This window comes from Leptodactylus fuscus, chromosome 1 (assembly GCF_031893055.1).
Source record: "Leptodactylus fuscus isolate aLepFus1 chromosome 1, aLepFus1.hap2, whole genome shotgun sequence".
In the NCBI taxonomy this organism is placed as follows: Eukaryota; Metazoa; Chordata; class Amphibia; order Anura; family Leptodactylidae; genus Leptodactylus; species Leptodactylus fuscus.
Window position 1 is genome coordinate 144159782 of NC_134265.1, and position 23299 is coordinate 144183080.

The 23299-nt window shown below is 42.8% G+C and overlaps 1 protein-coding gene across 1 annotated transcript in view; it reads right to left on the reverse strand.

The window, feature by feature from the left end:
* Positions 1-1562: 1562 nt before the first annotated feature.
* NAA35 (N-alpha-acetyltransferase 35, NatC auxiliary subunit) overlaps positions 1563-23299 on the reverse strand; it is a 43550-nt gene continuing 21813 nt past the window's right edge. The window contains exons 17-23 of the mRNA XM_075277909.1: positions 23084-23262; positions 20921-21057; positions 17125-17192; positions 12451-12591; positions 7338-7460; positions 6192-6272; positions 1563-1832 (exon numbers count right to left, since the gene is read on the reverse strand). Coding sequence (XP_075134010.1) covers positions 1773-1832; positions 6192-6272; positions 7338-7460; positions 12451-12591; positions 17125-17192; positions 20921-21057; positions 23084-23262 — 789 coding nt within the window. The 3' untranslated portion in view covers positions 1563-1772. The remainder of the gene's footprint in view (positions 1833-6191; positions 6273-7337; positions 7461-12450; positions 12592-17124; positions 17193-20920; positions 21058-23083; positions 23263-23299) is intronic.

Sequence of the window (23299 nt, forward strand, 5' to 3'; positions counted from 1 at the left end):
TTCTCCATGCCGCCATTCAGTAGAAATCCCGGTCTGTAGTTATGTTACTACAGAGCTGAAAAAATAATGATTCAGTAATTAAGAAACTTTCATGACTTTTTTTTTTTTACTCCATTACTGTATGGACCTGGAAACTTCACTTTCAAAAAACACTAGCATTTTTTTCGTCTCCTATTGATTGCAATAGGTTTTCTCAAACGGAATCTGCCTGAAGATATGTCATGTTGCTTTTTTTTTTTTCCTTATTCTAGCTACAAAAAAAAAAAAAAAAATCTGCTGACTGACTCCCATTAAAATGCATTAGAAGATGTTTTTTTGAGGCAGATTCCACCTCAAAATCCTCCCGCAAAAAGAACTTACCCTTAAAACATCTCACCATAGGACTGTATGGTGAGACGTTTTTTAGTGGAGGAATTTGAGTCCGCTTCCTGACCAAAAAACTCCATGTGAACGCAGCCTTAGGGCCCTTCACACAGAGTATACGCTGGCTGATTCTGAACGTGTAAACATTCCGAATCAGCGGCGTTTAAAATAGATCCCATTGCTTTCTATAGAAAGCAATAAAGCAATGGGATCTGTTTTAAACGCCGCTGATTCGGAACGTTTACACGTTCAGAATCAGCCAGTGTATACTCCGTGTGAAGGGGCCCTTAAGTAAATGAGCCACAGCCAGAAGAAGCTGAGGACAAAAAAAAAAATTGCCAGTTGAAGTCCACCTGCAGCCAGAGGAGAGTAAGTAGGCCATTGTACACATTAGATCAGGGGTGCTCACACTTTTTCAGCGTGTGAGCTACTTTATCAGCTGACCAAGGCAAAAGATCTACATGGGTGGGGCCGGGCGGATCGTGACAGCAGGAGACAACGGCATTCTGTGGCTGCCCAGGGATCCCCACTGTCTGCTTGTTCACAGTGCAGGCTGAGAGTCTTCTCCGGACACTGGCAGGCTGGGGCTGCCGCAGCCCTAGCCTGCCAGTGTCCGGAGATGACTCTCAGCCTGCACTGTGAACAAGCAGACACCGGGGATCCCTGCATCCCGCAATCGACCCATATGTCCTTTGCGATCTACCAGTAGATCGTGATCGACGTATTGGGTACCCCTGCATTAGATAATTTGGCTGGGTTCAACTGAGACACAGCTAAAAAGTGGTCACCCTAATAGCCTTTTAGAAATAGTGAGAATTTTTTCTTCTGTTCTTTTTACCCACAAATTGGAAAAAGAAAACTAGTCCACACAAGTGAACATACACTAAAAAAACTAAAAAATCTGCAACAAAAACAAAGAGGGATGATGATGAGGCACATGTTTTGCACCACATGTGCGATCAGACTCAGATTTATTATAACTCACAACAGGTTTCTGCCATGAAATAAAATGTAAATATATGCCAGTTCCTGACTGGTGTAGATTTCCTTTCTGGCACAGGGACAGCAGACAGGTTTCTGAAGCAGCTGCAGGGTTCGCCAGTGATCTGAGAGGACAAATGAGTCACTGCGTTATAAAGCATCATGGGACTAGTACAGTAGCAGTTTCATAAGATGAGATGAGACATAAAAACACTAAGGAGGTTTTAAATATTTATTGGAAAACATTGGTGTCATAACACAAGATCCCACACAGCCAATTTACAAAGATTGTCCACCCTGTGGCTTTACAGAAAAGTTACCAGTGCACTAAAAAAATTAAATGAAAAAGTTTCCTATGTCCTGAACTCCGCACACATTAAACAGAACACGCTCTGTGTAAAATGTCTTACAGTCTCTTCGCTGATCATTTATACCAGTTTCACAGCAGGAAAATACTTGTGTGCAGAGAAGTCAAACTCAGGGGGAACCTGCAAGAAGAGAGAGATAAGATATTATGTATGTTCAGGTACAAAAGAAGAAGAAAAAAGTCTGGAGGTGTTACTGGAAAACGCAGCAGAGCTTTCCGAACAGAAACTACTCTATGGCACAACATTTAAGTATGTGAGTTATGTTACATGCTGGCCCTGGACAAAAGAACATGTCTAATACTCAGTGTAAAACTAGGAGCAAGCTCCAAAATACAGATCAGGGGCTAAAAACAAATAAAGATTGCAGCAAAAAAAATCACGGTAACCATTAATGAATGTACCGTATTTTTCGGACTATAAGACGCACAGGTTTTAGAGGAGAAAAATAGGGAAAAAAAATTTTCAGGCAAAAAATGGTAAAATATTTAATATATGGGAGTTGTAGTTTTGGAACAGCTGCAAGGCCACATTGACAGGTGACCCTGCAGCTGTACGGGGATGTATAGGGCGGTTTTTTTGTGGGGCCAGGTGTAGACCGGGCATTTTCAGACACAGGGATACCTAATGTATATGTTTCACAGTAATGTTATACTTTTATATGTATTCTAGGGAAAGGAGGTGAACTTTTATTTATTTTATTTTTTATTATATTTTTTTTAAGTGGTTTTTTTTTTTACTATTTTAATATCCCCCGCCTAGGGGGCTTGAACCTGCAATCATTTGATTGCAAGTCCCATAGACGGCAATACAAGTGTATTGCCGTCTATGGGAGATTCTATACATTACTATCGCGGAGGGTCATAGACCAGCCGCGATAGTAATATATACAGTCCTATGAAAAAGTTTGGGCACCCCTATTAATCTTAATCATTTTTAGTTCTAAATATTTTGGTGTTTATAACAGCCATTTCAGTTTGATATATCTAATAACTGATGGACACAGTAGTATTTCAGGATTGAAATGAGGTTTATTGTACTAACAGAAAATGTGCAATATGCATTAAACCAAAATTTGACCGGTGCAAAAGTATGGGCACCTCAACAGAAAAGTGACATTAATATTTAGTAGATCCTCCTTTTGCAAAGATAACAGCCTCTAGCCGCTTCCTGTAGCTTTTAATCAGTTCCTGGATCCTGGATAAAGGTATTTTGGACAAACAATTCAAGTTCAGTTAAGTTAGATGGTCGCCGAGCATGGACAGCCCGCTTCAAATCATCCCACAGATGTTCAATGATATTCAGGTCTGGGGACTGGGATGGCCATTCCAGAACATTGTAATTGTTCCTCTGCATGAATGCCTGAGGATTTGGAGCGGTGTTTTGGATCATTGTCTTGCTGAAATATCCATCCCCGGCGTAACTTCAACTTCGTCACTGATTCTTGAACATTATTCTCAAGATCTGCTGATACTGAGTGGAATCCATGCGACCCTCAACTTTAACAAGATTCACAGTGCCGGCATTGGCCACACAGCCCCAAAGCATGATGGAACCTCCACCAAATTTTACAGTGGGTAGCATGTGTTTTTCTTGGAATGCTGTTTCTTTTTGGACGCCATGCATAACGCCTTTTTTTTATAACCAAACAACTCAATTCTTGTTTCCAAAATGAAGCTGCCTTGTCCAAATGTGCTTTTTCATACCTCAGGCAACTCTATTTGTGGCGTACGTGCAGAAACGGCTTCTTTCTCATCACTCTCCCATACAGCTTCTATTTGTGCAAAGTGCGCTGTATAGTTGACCGATGCACAGTGACACCATCTGCAGCAAGATGATGCTGCAGCTCTTTGGAGGTGGTCTGTGGATTGTCCTTGACTGTTCTCACCATTCTTCTTCTCTGCCTTTCTGATATTTTTCTTGGCCTGCCACTTCTGGGCTTAACAAGAACTGTCCCTGTGCTCTTCCATTTCCTTACTATGTTCCTCACAGTGGAAACTGACAGGTTAAATCTCTGAGACAACTTTTTGTATCCTTCCCCTGAACAACTATGTTGAACAATCTTTGTTTTCAGATCATTTGAGAGTTGTTTTGAGTAGCCCATGATGCCACTCTTCAGAGGAGATTCAAATAGGAGATCAACTTGCAATTGGCCACCTTAAATACCTTTTCTCATGATTGGATACATCTGGCTATGAAGTTCAAAGCTCACTGAGGTTACAAAACCAATTTTGTGCTTCAGTAAGTCAGTAAAAAGTAGTTAGGGGAATTCAAATCAATAAAATGATAAGGGTGCCCATACTTTTGCACCGGTCAAATTTTGGTTTAATGCATATTGCACATTTTCTGTTAGTACAATAAACCTCATTTCAATCCTGAAATATTACTGTGTCCATCAGTTATTAGATATATAAAACTGAAATGGCTGTTGCAAACACCAAAATATTTAGAACAAAAAAATGATTAAGATTAATAGGGGTGCCCAAACTTTTTCATAGGACTGTATCTATGACAGGCCTGGGAGCCTTCATTAGGCTCCCGGCTGTCATCGGAACAGGTCGGCTCCTGCAGCCTCGCCGTGCAGGAGCCGGCCTGCATCACTAAAGGTATGAGGCCGGGGGGGGGCTAACTGACTGTCGGGACCTGCGGTGGAGGAGTGGGTTTGCAGCATGGCCGCGCTACTGCCACCGCTGGTTTTCTTCAGCGGCAGTAGCGCGGCAATCCGCAGGCCCCGGCAGCTAAGACACTCCCCGGGATCTGCTGTAATAGACCGGCGGATGCCGGGGAGTGTCTTAGCTGCCGGGGCCTGCAGATTGTCACACTTCTGCCGCTGAAGAAAACCAGCGGTGGCAGTAGCGCGGCAATCTGCAGGCCCCGGCAGCTAAGACACTCCCCGGCATCTGCTGTAATAGACCGGCGGATGCCGGGGAGTGTCTTAGCTGCCGGGGCCTGCGGATTGCCGCGCTACTGCCGCTGAAGAAAACCAGCGGTGGCAGTAGCGCGGCCATGCTGCAAACCCACATTCAGACTATAAGACGCACCCTCATTTTCCTCCGAAATTTGGGGGGAAAAAAGTGCGTCTTATAGTCCGAAAAATACGGTAATAATCAGTTTTTGCTATTGTGTTTCTCTGAAAATAAGGCAGGGTTTTATAATATTTTTTTTTTCTCTGAAAGAAGGCTAGGGCTTATTGTCAGGTCAGGTCTTATTTTTCGGGTAACAGAGCTCCGGATGATTCTTGTAAAATGCTTAGAGTTAGTAACCCGAACTTACATTCACAAATGATGGGGCAGGGTCAGTGGGTCTTAAACTTACTGGCACTCTCCCTGAACACTTTGGAATTGGTACCATGCCCTCTCTATCCCTTCTTTTTTTTCCAAGGGGGAGATGCTGTAGTGGAGTGGCTGCATCTCTGGAAGCGAGCAAGGGTGGCACCTGATGTCTGAGGTATCCAAGCCCACAGCATAGTGGGAGTTTTTTTCTATACTTGTTGGTGGTATATACTGTATATTTTCATATCATTGTAACAGTGGACCACTATACTATCAGTGACTTATACTACATATGATATAATAAGAGATATAATTGAGATACTACTTTGGTATTTGCTGTACTCTGGTTTGTACTGTTGCTGCGTCACTTGTGTCTTATATGTATATGTCTTAATTGTAATAATAACATTTGTATGTTTTTACTCAACAACTGTCATGGTTTATTGATATAGACTGAGTGTCCGTATACCTATGTTTTTTATTGATAAATGGTTCTTTTTGGTATAGACATGAAGTTAAATTTTGGACCAACTATTGGGATCACACTATGTGTATAAAACCTATGAGGTTGCTCCTGCTTTTGAGTGCTATGCTGTTTGTATAGCGTAGTGGGAGGACACGGGAGCAAGAGGTGGGACTCTGGACCGGGTGAGTGGGTTTTGCCATCTCGTGGTGGCAGGTATTAGTCCAGGATGGTTAGGCGGGGCATTAGTCCAGGATGGTTGAGAGCTGCGCTATGCTCCGCCTTGGTGACATCTTATGACATAACCTAGCACTGGAGGCGCTGACTGTAACTAACGCTTATTTTTGGAGTAGGGTTTATATTTTAAGCCTACTCTAAAAACCCTGCAAAAACAAGCTAGGGGTTATTTTTGGGGTAGGGCTTATTTTTGGAGAAACAGGGTATGTAAAATATGTCCATAGCCTTTAAAATAGTTGTTAAAGCAGAGATCACCCCTTTCAGACTGAAGCCTCCAATGAATGGCTCGAGTCTGTCAGAGATACTGCTACTGAGTGCTGACTCTAAGAAGGGGATTCCACTAATGCAATGGTCCCTATGTGACAGAATGGCTTCTGACTATGCATTTGTTAGGCATTCATGTGAACATATACTGTACATTCTACAATAGAAGGCAGACATCTCAACTTGGATGAGAAATCTGTCACTATGCTTTAAATTGGTTAAGGATACTTCATTCTGTCTGCTTACCTTAGAGTCCTTTTTATGGCCTCCAGCAAGCAATTTCATTACCACTATATTGTTTTTGGATACCTTCAAAATCTCATTGACCTAAATAAAAAAATAAATAAAATAAAAGGAACTATGTTAGTAAACAAAATAACAGTGTCTCAAAATGGCTTACAAATATTTACTAATCCTGAGTTACGATGGGTTCACACTAGTGTTTAATCTCCATTCTGTGGTTTCCGTCTTCTGCAAGCATGCAGAAAACGGAAAGCTGTCAGAGCGGGTCTGGCCGTGAGCGGCGGTGAGCGTTTTATGCTCTCCGCCGCGAAACTGGATTTTTTAAACTGGACACAGAGTACTGCATGTCCGACTCTGTGTCCGATTTAAAAAAAAAACGGTTTTGTGGCGGAGAGCATAAAACGCTCACCGCCGGACATCTTTCAAACCCATTCAAATGAATGGGTTTTGAAAGAGTCCTGCAGGTTTCCGTATCCTGCCTCTGTTTTGTGCAGGAAACGGAAACCTGCAGAACGGAGACCGGGCACAGATGTGAACGAGCCCTTGCAGTAGTAGAATAGAGGAATAGCAGCCAGCAGTAGTAGAATTATAAATGATTAGCGACAAGGCCCCCTTTGTCCAGGGGGAACACCTGCTCCCTGCACCATTAGACAACTCAAGTGTAGCAATGCCTACAAATTTACACAAGGTTGGGTCCTAGGCTATACTAGTAGTGCGTCAGGCTGTATAGCAGTAGATGGCTACACTGTAAAGAGTAAGTGCTGAGTCACATAGGGCACAGGCATCTGTTTAATCTGTTACCTGCAGAGTCAGCAGGCTTTCTTGAAGACTGCAGTGGCTAACTGGTGCGTGCCCCCCCCCCCCCACTATGCACTGCACATTGAGGGTACCATGTCATGTAGTACAATACAGATAAGACACGGCCATAGCATGTCTAAAAGCCACACAGCAGAGAAGTCCACGGATCTTTCAAATTTCATTAAAAATGTATTGTTGATTGAGAATGGCCGTTTGGTTTTGGAGATAAACCTATAAATCAACAGTCAATGAACTAAAACAGTCAATCTGAGAACCTTTATAAAGACATACTGAAGCATAAGAACTTTCATTTATTCTACTGCACAATTCATATGTATGAATAAATCTTACCTCTTGATCTTGATTTGGGATATTTTCTAAAATCATTCTTGCTTGCTGGAAGTGTTTGCTTGCAGCCAAGTAAAGGTCTGAAGACTGGGGAAGCGGGCTGTACTTATTTAAATCAGACATTTCCTACAAGTTTCAAAAAGTGAGCTTGTAAAGTACGTATGCAGGCAAAAAGCAAGCTAGTATAGAAACTATGCAGTACAGTCAAATGGTTAAAACATTGAAAAGAGAATGTTGTTCATTGGTAAATACAGTAGTGGCTTATGGGATCCAGCCGAAGAGATTAAAAGAGTTATGGTACAAGATGACAAGCTTTGAAACAAACACATTTTTTGAAGTTACACCATAGGACATGGCAACATAAAAGTTAAAGGGGCTCTATCAGCAAAATCATGCTGACAGAGCCCCACATATGCGTGAATAGCCTTTAAAAAGACTATTCAGGCACCGCTAAAGTTATATTAAACTGCCCCCCCCTCCCCGTTTTAAAATAAAACCCTAAAACAGAATATTTTCAACTTACCGAATGTGCAAGGGGGGGTCCGACATTCAGGGTCCAACGTCATCTTCAGCCACGCCTCCTCTTCCAGCGATGTCCTCGGGTCCCGTCTAATTCGCGAACTGACATTGATAAAAAATGGCGCATGCATAGTAGCAGAAGCAGCACGCTACTGCGCATGCACCTGCGCTATTTTTTTTTGTTATCAATGACAGTTCGCTAGTTAGACGGGACCTGAGGACATCGCTGGAAGAGGAGGCGTGGCTGAAGAAGACGGCAGACCCCCCTTGCATGTTCGGTAAGTTGAACATATTCTGTTTTAGGGTTTTATTTTAAAACGGGCGGTAGTTTAATATAACTTTACTGGTGCCTGGTCTCCTCCGCCACTCTCTTTCGGAGCTCTATCTGCTCTTGGTCTCCCCTCCTCCTGGTCACAGACCCCCCTTTCTAGCTAAATGGGAGTCTGACCTCGGCCTCTCTTTTTCAGATGCGGACTGTGTCAGGATTCTGGAGCTCGCCCATAAAAGCTCGGTGGCCTGTAAGTTTCAGGAGGCGGGCTACAAGATTCTCACCAGATGGTATCAAGTTTTTTCCCGCCACTTCTTCACTTTGCTGGCGTTGTGGCCTGGAGGAGGGGACCCTCCTACATGTCTTCTGGAACTGCCCGACCCTGAGAGACTTCTGGGACGGTGTTCACCGTTTGACTTCGCAAATTTTTCAGACCTCTCTTCCCAATACCCCGGCTTGCTTTCTTCTACACCTCTCTAATATTCCCCGCCGGGCATACCGCCGCTCAGCAATCCGCCACCTGATCAACACCGCCAGGGCTTGCATCCCGGCCCTTTGGAAATCTACCAGCCCTCCTTCTCTGCGTCATTGGCTCCGCAAGGTGGAGGACATCCAATCAATGGAAGACCTCACAGCGTCTCTTCGAGACAAGTATGATACCTATTTGAGGGCTTGGTCCCCGTGGATCCTATTCCAGGGTTCACAGCAGTACAGGGACCTGATGGGTCAACCTTGAGATCCGGTTTTGGTCCCGGTTCCCCCCCCCCTCCCCCCTTCTTTTTCTTTCCCTCTCACCCCCCCGTCCCCTCCCCCCCCCTTTATTTTTCATCCCCCCTCCTCCTTTACTGTGCTGTTTTCCCCTCGGGTTTAGTTGTGTGTTGATGTTGCCTTTTCGGCCTCCTCGTCCTCGGGAGGTCTAATCCTGGTAATTTTTGCTTTGTTTTTCATTTGGGGCCTTGTTGTTATTTGTGGCCCTCCTTGCCTCCTTATGTTTGATTTTGCAGATGATTTCCTCTTTTACCTATGTTTGTTTATAAATAAAGAATTTATAAAAAAAAAAAAAAAAAAAAACTTTACTGGTGCCTGAATGGCCTTTTTAAAGGCTATTCACGCATATGTGGGCTGTATCAGCATGATTTTGCTGATAGAGCCCTTTTAATAAAAAAATATATATATATATATATATATATATATATATATATATATATATATATATATATATATATATATATCTCACTATAAGGGTCCATTCACACAAAGGAAAATGGTGAGGAATTTGGTGTGGAATTTCAGCGCTGAAAAAAAAATGCTTCCCATTGACTTCAATGGGTTCCTTTTTCTGCTAGCAGAAAAAAAAAGCTAGCAGAACCCATTGAAGGAAGCCAAGAGGAAAGGTAAAGCTGGCTATCTTAAACTAACAGATATATCGCTCAACTTCCCCACAAACATACATGCTTGACTCGGCACAGTGGTGCAGGTCTCCTGAGCTTCTTTGACCAGGAGTAGAAGGATCAGAAGTTGAAATCCAATAGCCCAATCATTACCTTCAATAACATCTGCAGTGGCCGGCATACAGTCATGGCCAAACGTTTTGAGAATGATACAAATATTAATTTTTACAAAGTCTACTGCTTCAGTTTTCCTAATGGCAATTTGCATATACTCCAGAATGTTATAAAGAGTGATCAGCTTAACAGCAATTACTTGCAAAGTCAATATTTGCCTAGAAAATGAACTTTATCCCCAAAACACATTTCAACATCATTGCAGCCCTGCCTTAAAAGGACCAGCTAACATCGTTTCAGTGATTGCTCCATTAACACAGGTGTGGGTGTTGATGAGGACAGGGCTGGAGATCAATCTGTCATGATTAAGTAAGAATGACACCACTGGACACTTTAAAAGGAGGCTGGTGCTTGGCATCATTGTTTCTCTTCTGTTAACCATGGTTATCTCTAAAGAAACACGTGCAGTCATCATTGCACTGCACAAAAACAGGCCTAACAGGGAAGAGTATCGCAGCTAGAAAGATTGCACCTCAGTCAACAATCTATCGCATCATCAAGAACTTCAAGGAGAGAGGTTCCATTGTTGGCAAAAAGGCTCCAGGGCGCCCAAGAAAGACCAGCAAGTGCCAGGACCGTCTCTTAAAAGTGTTTCAGCTGCGGGATCGGGCTACCAGCAGTGCAGAGCTTGCTCAGGAATGGCAGCAGGCAGGTGTGAGTGCATCTGCACGCACTGTGAGGCGGAGACTCTTGGAGCAAGGCCTGGTCTCAAGGAGGGCAGCAAAGAAGCCACTTCTCTCCAGAAAAAACATCAGGGACAGACTGATATTCTGCAAAAGGTACAGGGAGTGGACTGCTGAGGACTGGGGTAAAGTCATTTTCTCTGATGAATCCCCTTTTCGATTGTTTGGGACATCTGGAAAACAGTTTATTCGGAGAAGACGAGGTGAGCGCTACCACCAGTTTTCTCTCATGCCAACTGTAAAGTATCCTGAAACCATTCATGTGTGGGGTTGCTTCTCAGCCAAGGGAATCGGCTCTCTCACAGTCTTGCCTAAAAACACAGCCATGAATAAAGAATGGTACCAGAATGTCCTCCAAGATCAACTTCTCCCAACCGTCCAAGAGCAGTTTGGCGATCAACAATGCCTTTTCCAGCATGATGGAGCACCTTGCCATAAAGCAAAGGCGATAACTAAATGGCTCAGGGAACAAAACATAGAGATTTTGGGTCCATGGCCTGGAAACTCCCCAGATCTTAATCCCATTGAGAACTTGTGGTCAATCATCAAGAGACGGGAGGTCAAACAAAAACCTACAAATTCTGACAAAATGCAAGCATTGATTGTGCAAGAATGGACTGCTATCAGTCAGGATTTGGTCCAGAAGTTGATTGAGAGCATGCCAGGGAGAATTGCAGAGGTCCTGAAGAAGAAGGGTCAACACTGCAAATATTGACTTGTGCATTAACTCATTGTAACTGTCAATATAAGCTTTTGTTACTCATAATATGATTGCAATTCTATTTCTGTATGTGATAAAAACATCTGACAAACACACATAAAAACCAGAGGGCAGCAGATCATGTGAAAATATAATGTGTGTGTCATTCTCAAAACTTTTAGCCATGACTGTACACATTAGATCAGGGGTGGGCAATTAATTTTCCCATGGGGCCGTATAAGAAATTGAAACTATGCTAGAGGGCCGTGCCATGACAAATTTAGCTCCACCCACTTCTACGTTGACTCTGCCCATTCCCAATCATCTTTCCATGTGCCCCCACACAGTATAATCCTCCTAAAGTCACCCGTACATTATACGCCCCCACATTGTAATGGTCCTTCCAACTGCCCCACAGTATTAAGCCCCTCTCCTGGTGCCCCAGTATAAACTGGTGGAAACTAGAGGGGACATGAAACTGGAGCAGCTGGAGGGGGACATTAAACAGTGGGGTTGTTGGAGGGCAGCAATAAATTGACAGCTGGAGCGGGACATGAAACTGGGGGCAACTAGAGGGGGACATTAAAATCGGGAAGCTGGAAGCAGACATTAAACCGTAGGGGTAGCTGGAGGGTGACATTAAACTGGGGGCAACTAGAGGTAGACCGGTCCCCCTACAGCTTCCTCCATGGTTTCATGTCCCCCCCCCCTCCATTTCTCCCTCAGTTTCATATCCCCCTTTATTTTCCCCATTTCATGTCCCCCCCCCTCCATCTCTCCCCCAGTTTCATGCCCCCCCCCCCTTCCATCTGCCATCTCTGCCCTAGTATAACATTCCCCTTCCATCTCTGCCCCTAGGTTACTGAGACACACACACACATATAGACAGACATAGACAGGCACACATATAGACAGGCACACATACAGACACACACACATACAGACAGGCACACATACAGACAGACACACATACAGACACACACACATATAGACACACACACACACACTCACTCTCTCTCTCCCCCCTGCAGCTCACCTTACATCTCTCAGTACTTTATGACACGCTCCACATCTCCATCTTCGGCCGGCACTAAGACACGCCCCCTAGACACGCCTCCCTAGTCAAAGCTGTGCGGGCCAGACTGAATCAGTCAGAGGGCCGAATATGGCCCGGGGGCCGGGCTTTGCCCAGGTCTGCATTAGATGGTCAGCTAGTTCTGTCAAAGCTGATTTGGCTATTATGCATCTAATGTATATGGACAGGTTATGACAACTTCATAGAGCTCTTTACTTTCAACTGGATTTAGCTAAAAGGGGATTCAATTTGACAACTGTACAGAGTGAAAGTGATTAGAGCAGTGAAACCAGTCATACAACCTACCTTAAACTGTAAATAGTGCACTGGTGGAGGGGTGATAACGCTGTTGAATGGTGCAAATCTGTGCTCATACCGAACTTGCTCACTGTCCAACTCAAACTTGGGTTTTCTTACTTTCCCATCCATGTCAAATGCAATCATTGTCTAAATAAATGAGAAAATAACAACTTGCTGAAGTATATATTAAGAATTCGGAATGACACTTAACCAATTAATACCATACAGCAAAGGTGGCATACTCTGGCCCGCAATGTAATTATATTTGGGCCATATAAACATGCCAAATATCTACTCGAGTGTCTAGTAGTGTCAGTGTAGCAAACTGGATTGTTATTTTCAATTTATGCTGGGTAAATCGGTAACTTATTTTATGCTAGAAAATTCATTTTTTGTGTATTTTTTCATCATTACTGGATTTTTATAGTGTTAAAAAGAAAAAAAACCATTCTATTTTATTTTATTCTAGCCTCCACAATTCCTAAGCAATCAGTGCAGTTAGTTTCACCATACAATATGATATTTAAACCTTTTACAGTCAGGTGGGTGGTCCTGGGCTACAGCAAACACTAGAGGGGCAACCCGTCTGACAATACAGGGTCTAATTAGAATATTAGCTGCTAAACTAACTGCACTCACTGCTAAGGAATGGTGAGAACTAAAGAAAAAAACTCCAACTGCGTCAGAATTGAGGAATGCAAAGAGTTGGATTTAGCAAAAAAATTAGATATTTGTACTCCCCATAAAATTCTTTATTCATTGTATCCATTGGGGAACACAGCACCAAGGCTATACCAGACTATACCCTCTCCTCAGACACAATGCTAGCCAGTTTTGTACCGCAACAGTAGGAAAGAGAACAACGTAAACAAGAAACCAAAGAACACAGAACCAACAACATGTGCAGAAAAAAGAATGGGTGGGACCTGTGTCCCCAAATGAGAGAGATTTTATGTCGAGTACATAAATCCAGAGGGTGAGAAGAAAAAAAAAAAAAAAAAAAAAAAACACCCATGTCAGCAAACACCAACTTTATGACCCAAACTGGCATTGGCAGAGGCCACAGAATGGATCTGGTAGAACTGGTAAACGTGTGGACAGAGGCCGAAGTGGTAAACATGAAGACATGGGCAGCAGAAGCCTCATGTCAGACTGCCCAGGAGACTCAAACAGACCTGGTAGAGGAGAGTACTCCCTTCCCCCCTCCCCCAAAGGGGTGACATCCTACTCTTAAAGGGGCTCTATCAGCAAAATTATGCTAATAGAGCCCCACATATGCGTGAATAGCCTTTAAAAAGGCTATTCAGGCACCGTAAATGTTACATTTAATCCAGGTCCCGTTTTTAAATAGAAGTATTAAAACATATATATAAAACTTACCTGAACGTGCACCATGGGCGGGGATAAAGGATGCGACGTCAGCTTCGGGCACGCCTGCCTCTTCTGTCTTCTTGGAGCGACGCCCTCTGGTTCCGTGTCTTCCGGCTTCTTCTCTTTAAATCCCGCGCCTGCGTAGTAGTGGATCCCTCCGAAGCGCTACTGCGCAGGCTCACTCGCGAACTGACATTAAGTAAAATGGCGATTTGCTGATAGAGCCCCTTTAACCCTATAGGCTTCCCTGATGACAGACCAGATCCATCTGGAGGCTGTGAGGACCCTCAGGGAGAACGAACAAGGAGTCCAAATGAAATTGTCCGGACCAGGGCAAGGCAACGAAGATAGTGTTCACGGGGGTGTTTGGGTCTGGACAAAAAGGACGGCAAGACTATGACCTTGTTCATGTGGAAGGAGGAAACAACCTTGGAGAGGAAAGATGAAGGAAGGATGAGAATGACAAGAGTCCTTGTGAACAATGTGCCAATTGTGCCATTCGCACCACCACAAGTAGGCCTTTCAGGTGCGATGAGAGATTGCGAGCCATAAGCATAGTCAGGATGACCGGCTCAGAGAAACCACAAAGATGAATGGACACACTGCACTGGAGGGCTCTGGGCGGAGAACCTTGCCCTGCGAAGTATCGATAATCATGCCCAAGAACTCCACGCAGTGGGAAGACACAAGGCAGGATTTTGTTGATAAGCCAAATAAAACTGACAAAGGAGATCCAAGGAGTTCCAAAGGCTGGTCAAGTTTGCTCTCTTGGAGGGGGAATTCACCAGGAGGTTGTCTAGGAATGGCATCATGGGAGCTCCTCATGGGAGTGAAAGATCGCCATGAGGGACGCCATGACATGGTGAAGATCTGGGGACCAAAGGCCAGCCCAAAGAGGAGCATGAAAAACTGGAAATGACCCAAAGCAGAGAATCTCTGACGGAAGGCGAAAATGGGAATGTGGAGTTAGGCGTTACAAATTTCTATTGAGGACAGAAATTCCATGCAAAACCTGCATGAGCAGATAGAGGAGCCAAGCAGATCTGGTCTTGAAAGAGGGCTGTTTGGAGCAGAAGTCTAGGGAAGACTGCCCTCCGGAGAGGGAAGTGGAGCCACAAAAAAAGCAAAAACTCGAAGGATGGTTGGCGCTTCGAACGGAGCTGGGGGAGGAGAGAACACTTTCCTTCAGTAATCTGAACTTAGCTTCTCAAGACCCTTCGTAGTGGCAGAGACCATGCAAAATAGTCTGCCCTATTCGTCCAAGGAGATGGGAAGAATGAGGACTACCTTTTTAAAGGCAGATTCTGCATTTCACGACTGAAACCAAACCGTTTAGCATATGACCACTGTGTTTTCCGTTGCTTTGGCTGACTGGCAAGCCACTTTCGGTGAAGTATCGCAGAGGTACTTTTAGACATGTAGGCTCTGAGAAACCATTAAGATAAGATAAGATATTCCTTTAATAGTCCCACAATGGGGAAATTTCAGTGATACAGTTTCATAGATGGTACAGTAGTATATAACAAGAGAGAAAACACATAGAAGCTCATGGCAGATAGAGAAATCCTAGGAATCATAGCAACTAAAATGAAAGCAACACAGACACACTGCAGGATCATTTAGTTCTCTGTGCGGAGTGATGTTAATAATACAGCCAAATGTGGTTGGAGGACACGAGGAGGGGGGTCACAGCATGTAGATATAACAGGCAGAAAAACATTTTTGCAGAGGTGGGGGACATATGCAGCTATCATGATAACATGTGGTAGTTCTTTGGTACGTAGTGAGATCTCCTGCTTACAGCTGATAGTTTGGTATCTTGCATCAGCACTATTAGCTTGTTATGCTGGGGGTACTTCTGAAGCGGTTTGATCCAGGCCACGCAAACCCAGGAGGCTGCAGAGCAAGGCTGAAGAGCCAATTCAACTGCTGCAAAAACTGCTTTGGAAAGGGAGTCCATTTTCTTGTCCAAGGGGTTATTGAGGTAGAACCATCTGGAGACGGACAGATCTGGGAACAGCGAAAGGACATCCTATCTTTGTGGAAGACAAGTGACGATATGGAAAGAGCCATTCCTTTTTCAACATCTGGTCAAAGGCTCAGTGGAGGGGAAGACCAGAAGGCGAAAGCAGTTGTGCCAGGCAGTGAGGCTGGGCTCTTCAGATCCATAATAGGTATCCCCAACCACCCGAGTGAGGTCCTGCATATCGGCTGATAAAAGATGTACCTTGCTGAAGCTCCAAATCAGATGCATCCACAGAAAAAAAACAGACCGAGCAGGGGGAGAGGTAGTTCCGCCTGTCAGAATGGACAACCCCTGTATGGGGAGGACTCAGAGGAAGGGGAGTAGGAGATAGACCTATATGAGGACTACCTGGTTCGTTTACAGGGATGACTGCTCATGCTTGAGGAGGGGGCCTGACAGAAATTGCCAAACAGAAATCTGGGAGAGCAGCCATTCCAAGGTCTTCTGGAAGGGAGTGGGGGGCCGGGGCAGCAAGCAATGGAAAAAGATGGGCCTAAGTTGGCCACATAGCAGCCTTCTAAATCAGTGGCGCATGAATAAAAATGTGGCAGCACCGGTGGGGGCCAGAGAGCAGTGGGACTCTTTGCAGGAGAAAGACACTGCAGAGAAAAAGGGTCCCCAAAGGAGAAGGGAAGTAGCCCAAGGGCAAGCCTACCGGCCACCAGAGCGCATCAAACTGCTGCAGTGGAAAAAGCTGCACAGAAAGGTTCCACAGGATCTGTACTCCCAAGCTGACTTAAGGTGCTGCTGCTGAGCTACTTAAGCAGGGGCACTGGAAGCTAGAAAAAAAGTGCTTCTTGTGGAGAGGGGAGAGACCTCCCACCAAGAATACCATGCAAGTGTATTGGAAAAGGTCTAAAAGTCCCCCACCCCTCCCCCTTGCCAAAAAAGAACCAGGAAGTCTGGGAAAAACTCAGGCATAGTCCCAGCAGAAAAGCTATACCAATGGTGCCATGTTCCCCCAATGATAAAAACGAGAACTTGTGTTTGTCTTTCTACTAAAGTTACTGCTGCCAGGGATCTGACTGCAGCTGCATGATTCCCCATTCAGCCACCATTCTGAAACACTGTTTTCACAGAGAATAACACCATTTACCAGTGACCATACAAGAATGTATGGGCAACCATTAAGTGGTTAAACTGTAACTTTATCTTACATTAACAAAATCAAACTCATTTTGGACCATAAAATAGATAAAACTTAGAATCTGAATGTATGGTTCTAAGGCTAATCATATACGTTAATGGCTTTCAGAAACCATAGAAGTGGTTTTAAAAAGTACCTTGTACATCCCTGCACACATGTTCTGGTATGCTTGGCTTAGAGTTATTTCTCTGCTCAGTGGACGAACTGAAAAATAAAGTAATAGCTGCTTTGCTAGGTCATTAGCTTAAACATATACAGTGTATATACTAGGACACATGCACATTTATTCAGGAGCTTGTCTCGCTGCCAGCTGCTTCTCTGCTGCAGGTCTGGCAGTGGAAATTAGGCAATTTCTTGTTATACGGGTGCTTTTAAAAACAGGTTGGGTTGAGATAGGTAAAACCACATTAAAACCAAATTGGAAAAAAACATTATTTAATTTTACTTTAGTTTTTGATGTAGTGGCAGTTTTTTGTTTGTTTTTTTTTTAAGTTGAAATATACAAAATAAAGGTTTTTTCATTTGTAACAACTTTAACTATACAGCAATGGAGTTGTCCAGAAATCTCAGTACTCGTACAGGAGGCCAGGGAAGGTTAAACATAAAAACCCTTCCTACTAATATTATTTATTATTATTATAAATAATATTATAAATGTGAAATATATATATATATATATATATATATATATTGTAATATACTATAGATATATTATACTAGAATATATATTATATTATACTACATTATATTTAATATATATATATAATTCACATTTATATTATTTATAATAAATAATATAATATTAATAGGAAGATAGAGATTATATATATATATATATATATATATATATATATATATACATACATACACACACACACATACACACTAGCTGGTACCCACGACTTCGTCTGCGGTGATTGTAGAAGTGGGTACGTACCGTATTTTTCGGACTATAAGACGCGGATGCCGGGGAGTGTCTTAGCTGCCGGGGCCTGCAGATTGCCGCGCTACTGCCACCGCTGGTTTTCTTCAGCGGCAGGAGTGTGACAATACTGCAGGCCCCGGCAGCTAAGACACTCCCCGGCATCCGCCGGTCTATTACAGCAGATGCCGGGGACTGTCTTAGCTGCCAGGGCCTGCAGATTGTCACGCTACTGCCGCTGAAGAAAACCAGCGGTGGCAGTAGCACGGCCATGCTGCAAATCCGCTCCTCCTCCACAGGTCCCGGCAGTCAGTTAGCCCCCCCCACCGGCCCCATACCTTTAGTGATGCAGGCCGGCTCCTGCAAGGCGAGGCCGCAGGAGCCGACCTGTTACGATGACAGCCGGGAGCCTAATGAAGGCTCCCAGGCCTGTCATAGATATATATTACTATCGCGGCTGGTCTATGACCCTCCGCGATAGTAATGTATAGAATCTCCCATAGACGGCAATACACTTGTATTGCCGTCTATGGGACTTGCAATCAAATGATTGCAGGTTCAAGCCCCCTAGGCGGGGGATAATAAAATAGTTAAAAAAAAAAAAAAAAAAAACAACACTTAAAAAAAATATAATAAAAAATAAAATAAATAAAAGTTCACCTCCTTTCCCTAGAATACATATAAAAGTATAACATTACTGTGAAACATACACATTAGGTATCCCTGTGTCTGAAAATGCCCGGTCTACTAATATTTTTATGTACAGTGAACGTCAAAATCAAAAGTGCTAAACTGCCGGGTTTTTCTCTCTGTTTTGCCTCTGAATTAAATAAAAGGTGATCTAAGCAATAAACATTTCCCAAAATGGTATATCTAAAAAGTACACCTGGCCCCACAAAAAAAACGCCCTATACATCCCCATACAGCTGCAGGGTCACCTGTCAATGTGGCCTTGCAGCTGTTCCAAAACTACAACTCCCATATATTAAATATTTTACCATTTTTTGCCTGAAATTTTTTTTCCCCTATTTTTCTCCTCTAAAACCTGTGCGTCTTATAGTCCGAAAAATACGGTATATGAAATGTAACTTTGTATCTTGTTTTTGCTATAATTCAGAGAGCACATGAGACTTGTGTTGAAGTTAATTTGTAGTTCAGCTGCTATACGGTGTTGGTATAAACTGTACATAGTGTCTTTGGGACAGAGGTATTTCAAGTGAATATACTTCGATATACGACATTGTATGATTTGTTATTTTCCGCCAGTACATGTAAGTTTTGGGCACAGGATACTCTTGAGCAAGCAACAAAGTCTGTCCCTGTGCATGACAGTTTAGTAACTCCATGCGCCTCTTATTAATAGCAATTAACCCCATCATGTCCCTCACATTAACCCTTGTGTAAGAGTTACTGATATGTGAGAGACTTGGAGGTAATAATTAAGTATCTTCATTACTGAGGTCTTTTATTATTACCTCCATATGTCTCACATATTAGTAATAGTTATATGAGGCACACAGGGGTTAATATGAGGGACATGATGGGGTGTGAGGCACATGGAGTTACTAAGACTAAACTAATAACCCCAAATGCCTGACATTAATGAGAACAGTAATCCTATGTACCTGTGTGTTTTTCAGTTTCACTTTGCTAGCAGCTTCCTCTCTTCCTCGGGGAATTTTTGCAGGATGCAGACAGCAGGATCACTATAGCAGGCAGAGCCCTGAGCAATTAAGCTCCACCCCCTGGGTTTCCTGCACCCCTCTCAAAGGGGAGTGTCCTTATGCCTCAGCTCTAGCAGAGCACTGAAGGGACCTCGGACTTCATTTAACTCTTGCAGGTCCTGTGCTGCTGGTGTGCCAGTGAAATATGGCAGGAGTGCCACTCTTGGCACGTGTGCCAGGGGTTGCAGACCTCTGCTGTAGAGGGTAATATGAATTTTGTGGCTTGCTATGGTCCAAAGTGTGTGAGATTGCAGAGATAGTGATGTGAGTTTGGGTTTTGTGGGGGTCCTGGGAAAAACGTACAGTATGTGCGCTATTGTGACAAAAAGTAGCCTATTGCGCAATCGAGTGTAGTAACTATGTTTGTGGAAAATATCAGCCAAATCGGTGGAGCGGGTTTTGCGTGATTGAGGAACAAACATCCAAACCCACAAACATCCAAACTTTCACCTATTAATAGGATAATATATTATTACACAATTATTATTTTTTATTATTATTATTATTATTATATAATGTGAAAGTTTGGATGTTTGTTCGTCAATCACGAAAAAATGGCTGAATGCATTTGAAAGAAATTTGGCACATAGATAGCTTGTAACCTCGATTAACACATAGGCTACTTTTTATTCCGGTAAATGACATGGCTTCACGGCTGTTATGAATTTATGGCTGTTATGAACATATTATATGGCATCCTAGCGAGCTGCTGAGATGCCGGAACAATCACGGGCACAGTGCGAGAAACGAGTTCAGCAGCAGGCCAGCTTGAGAGTTGCCGAAACGCCGGAGCAGGCGGATCACAGACATCAACAACATGCTCATTATATGGCGTTCCAGCAGGCTTTCTGAGATGCCGGATCAATCACAGAACCATCGATGGCAGCAATTTTCTAAATATAGGCGGATCATCAACACCAACAAAACGCAGTGAGGCCAAGTCGAGGGCAGAGGCTAGTATAATATATTTAGTTTTTTGAGCAGTTTATAGAGATATATATATCAATCATACTCACTTGTCCCCATGTTTGTGTTGGCGGAAGTTCTTGCCACACGTGACTGCTGAGGATAAATCATCGGCCTCAGGGGGCATGGGAATGAAACCAGACATCACTCACATATGTTACCAGTTCCTTTCCTTAGGCTGCTGTCCCTCAGACAGTGGAATTTGAATTTGTTTTGTGTGTTTTTTCATGTTTCTCAGCCTCCTGCCCAACTGCTGAGATTCTGGATAACTCCTTAAACGGTAACGCAATTTCTTACCCATAATAAAACAAGAAAAGTACCTTTCTTTTTCTTTTTAGTCTTTTTGCTGCTGCGCCCCTTTTGTTGTTCTTCCATAATGCGTTCTTCTGCCATTTGGGAGCTATCTGCGCGACTAAGTGTGGACATCAGCCAAGCATAAAGGAACTCAGAAAGATACCTACACACAGGAATTTAGGTGTAAGTAGACCGTAAAGAAGTAAAAAAACATATAACTTGCTTCATGGACCTGGAATCTATAGGAATTTTCTTAATAAAACATCATATTACGCTGATATCCATAGAAACATGGTAGATTGATGACAAAAAACAATACATGGTCCATCTAGTCTGCCCTCATGTTTTTACAATGTTATCTTAGGATAGACCCATTTATATCCCAGGCAGGCAGAAATTCACTTACTATAGATTTCCCAACTACATCTGCTGGAAGTTTGTAATAAGCCTCAGCTACTCTCTCAGTGAAATAATATTTCCTGTCATTGCTCTCTGATATTACCCCTTGATCGTTTCCCTTGTTCTTGTTTTTAGTTTTATTTTAATAAAAATACTTTGGCATGGCCTTCTTACAAACCAACACGTAGCAAAAATGTACACAAAGGAAAGTCAAGGGTTTGGCCTAAGTTTTAAATAGGCATTTCATACAAAGTAAGTGGTGGAGTACTTACTGGGATCCCCACCAATCACGAGAACAGGGGTGCTTTGCATCCTAGTTTTGAATGAAGTAATATAATGGTTGATTTGGAGCAATAACTACTGATAGCACTCCTTAGCTCCCCCCACAATGTAATTAATAGCTCTCCATGTATAAGTGTGTGTACACAGAAGGCTGCCAATCATCCTGCATGGGTGGAGTAATCAGAACTCTCTCCATTTCTTCAGGAAGTACAGAGTATGTTCACATGTATCAGTTGCATCAGTATCAGTTATTTTTTTGTCCCTTAGTCAGTCCATTACGTAAAGGCCTGAGGTGAATAGTAGCTGGACACAACCAGTATTTTCAGTATAGACAAGAAAGATTAGGATTCGGGTGGTGACTAACGAGGCATTATACTGCATGTGTGTATTAACGTGGCATCATACTATGCAGAGGGCACTAACGTGGCTTTACACTATGCGGATGGCACCAACGTTGCATTAATACTGTGGGAGGGTGAGCATTAAGGAGCACTATACTATGGAGGGGCACTAATAGGACATCAGAGAGTCCCCCTACAGTAACAAAATAATAAAGTAAAAAATTTAAATATGATTTCCAATCACTCCCTTTCCCCCTAGATCTCATAAAAATAAACTCTAAAAAAAATGGCCAGTCCTCCACTTTATCGTTGTTTTCTCTCCTCACAGAAATTAAAAAAAATAAATAAATAAAAAAAAATCAAACAAAATGTCAGACAAAACCCAAGAGGGAAAAAAGTTCTAGGTGTCAATACAGAGACAAAGTTTTGGATTTTTCTAAAAGTAAATTTTTTTTTTAAAAAAACCAAAAAACAACTATATATTTGGTATAGCCATGAACATAACGATCTGCAGCATAGATAACATGTAATCTTGGATGTATAGCAGCATAAAAACAACACCCATAAAGAAATGGTACAAATGAAGGTTGTTTTTTTTTTTAATACCACCACATTTTTCCAGTATTAAATGGCATCATTACAAAGTCCAATTTGCCAGACAATAAATAAGTCTTCATACGGTGCTGTGAATCAACAAACTCCGACTCTGTAGCAATTTCTGACAAAACTGACGGATGGAAAAGTCCTGCACCTACGGCTTTTTCATCCACTACTTTCAGATTAAAAATAGACACCTGACGGACCCAATTCCAGTCAATGGGGCTCTGTATGTAAGCACTATTATTGCAGTCCACCTAGCCATTGTTCTGGTACTGCAACAGCAGATGCTAGTGTGAACCTAGAGTCACAAATAAGTTATGGCTTCTGGAAAGCAGGAAGTAAAAAAATGAAAATGCAAAAACGAAATGACTGTGGTGAAATGGTTAAAGGGACTGTATCTATCCTTTCAAAGGCTTTTGTTCTAGCTCACCATTATCAGCTACAAAATGAATAAGAGCTGTCAAAGTTCACATTATTATAGGAGACTTTTGTGCCATCATAAAGTATTTGCAGACACTTTATGATATCGTTATACAAATATGTTTTATAAGAAAAAAAATGACTCACCAATAGATGTAGTAGTATTCATGCATGCTATAAAGTTCCAGTTCAAAGCCACTCAGTAAATACTGAATCATAATCCGTAAATTATGATAAAGCACCCAGGTTCCCAAGCATGCCAAATGTTGCCTCTGTGGTTCCTGTTTCAACAGCATGCTATGGAGAGCAGCATCCACCTTCTCTGCCTAGCCCAAATCATAAAAGAGAAATCGTAAACAGCAC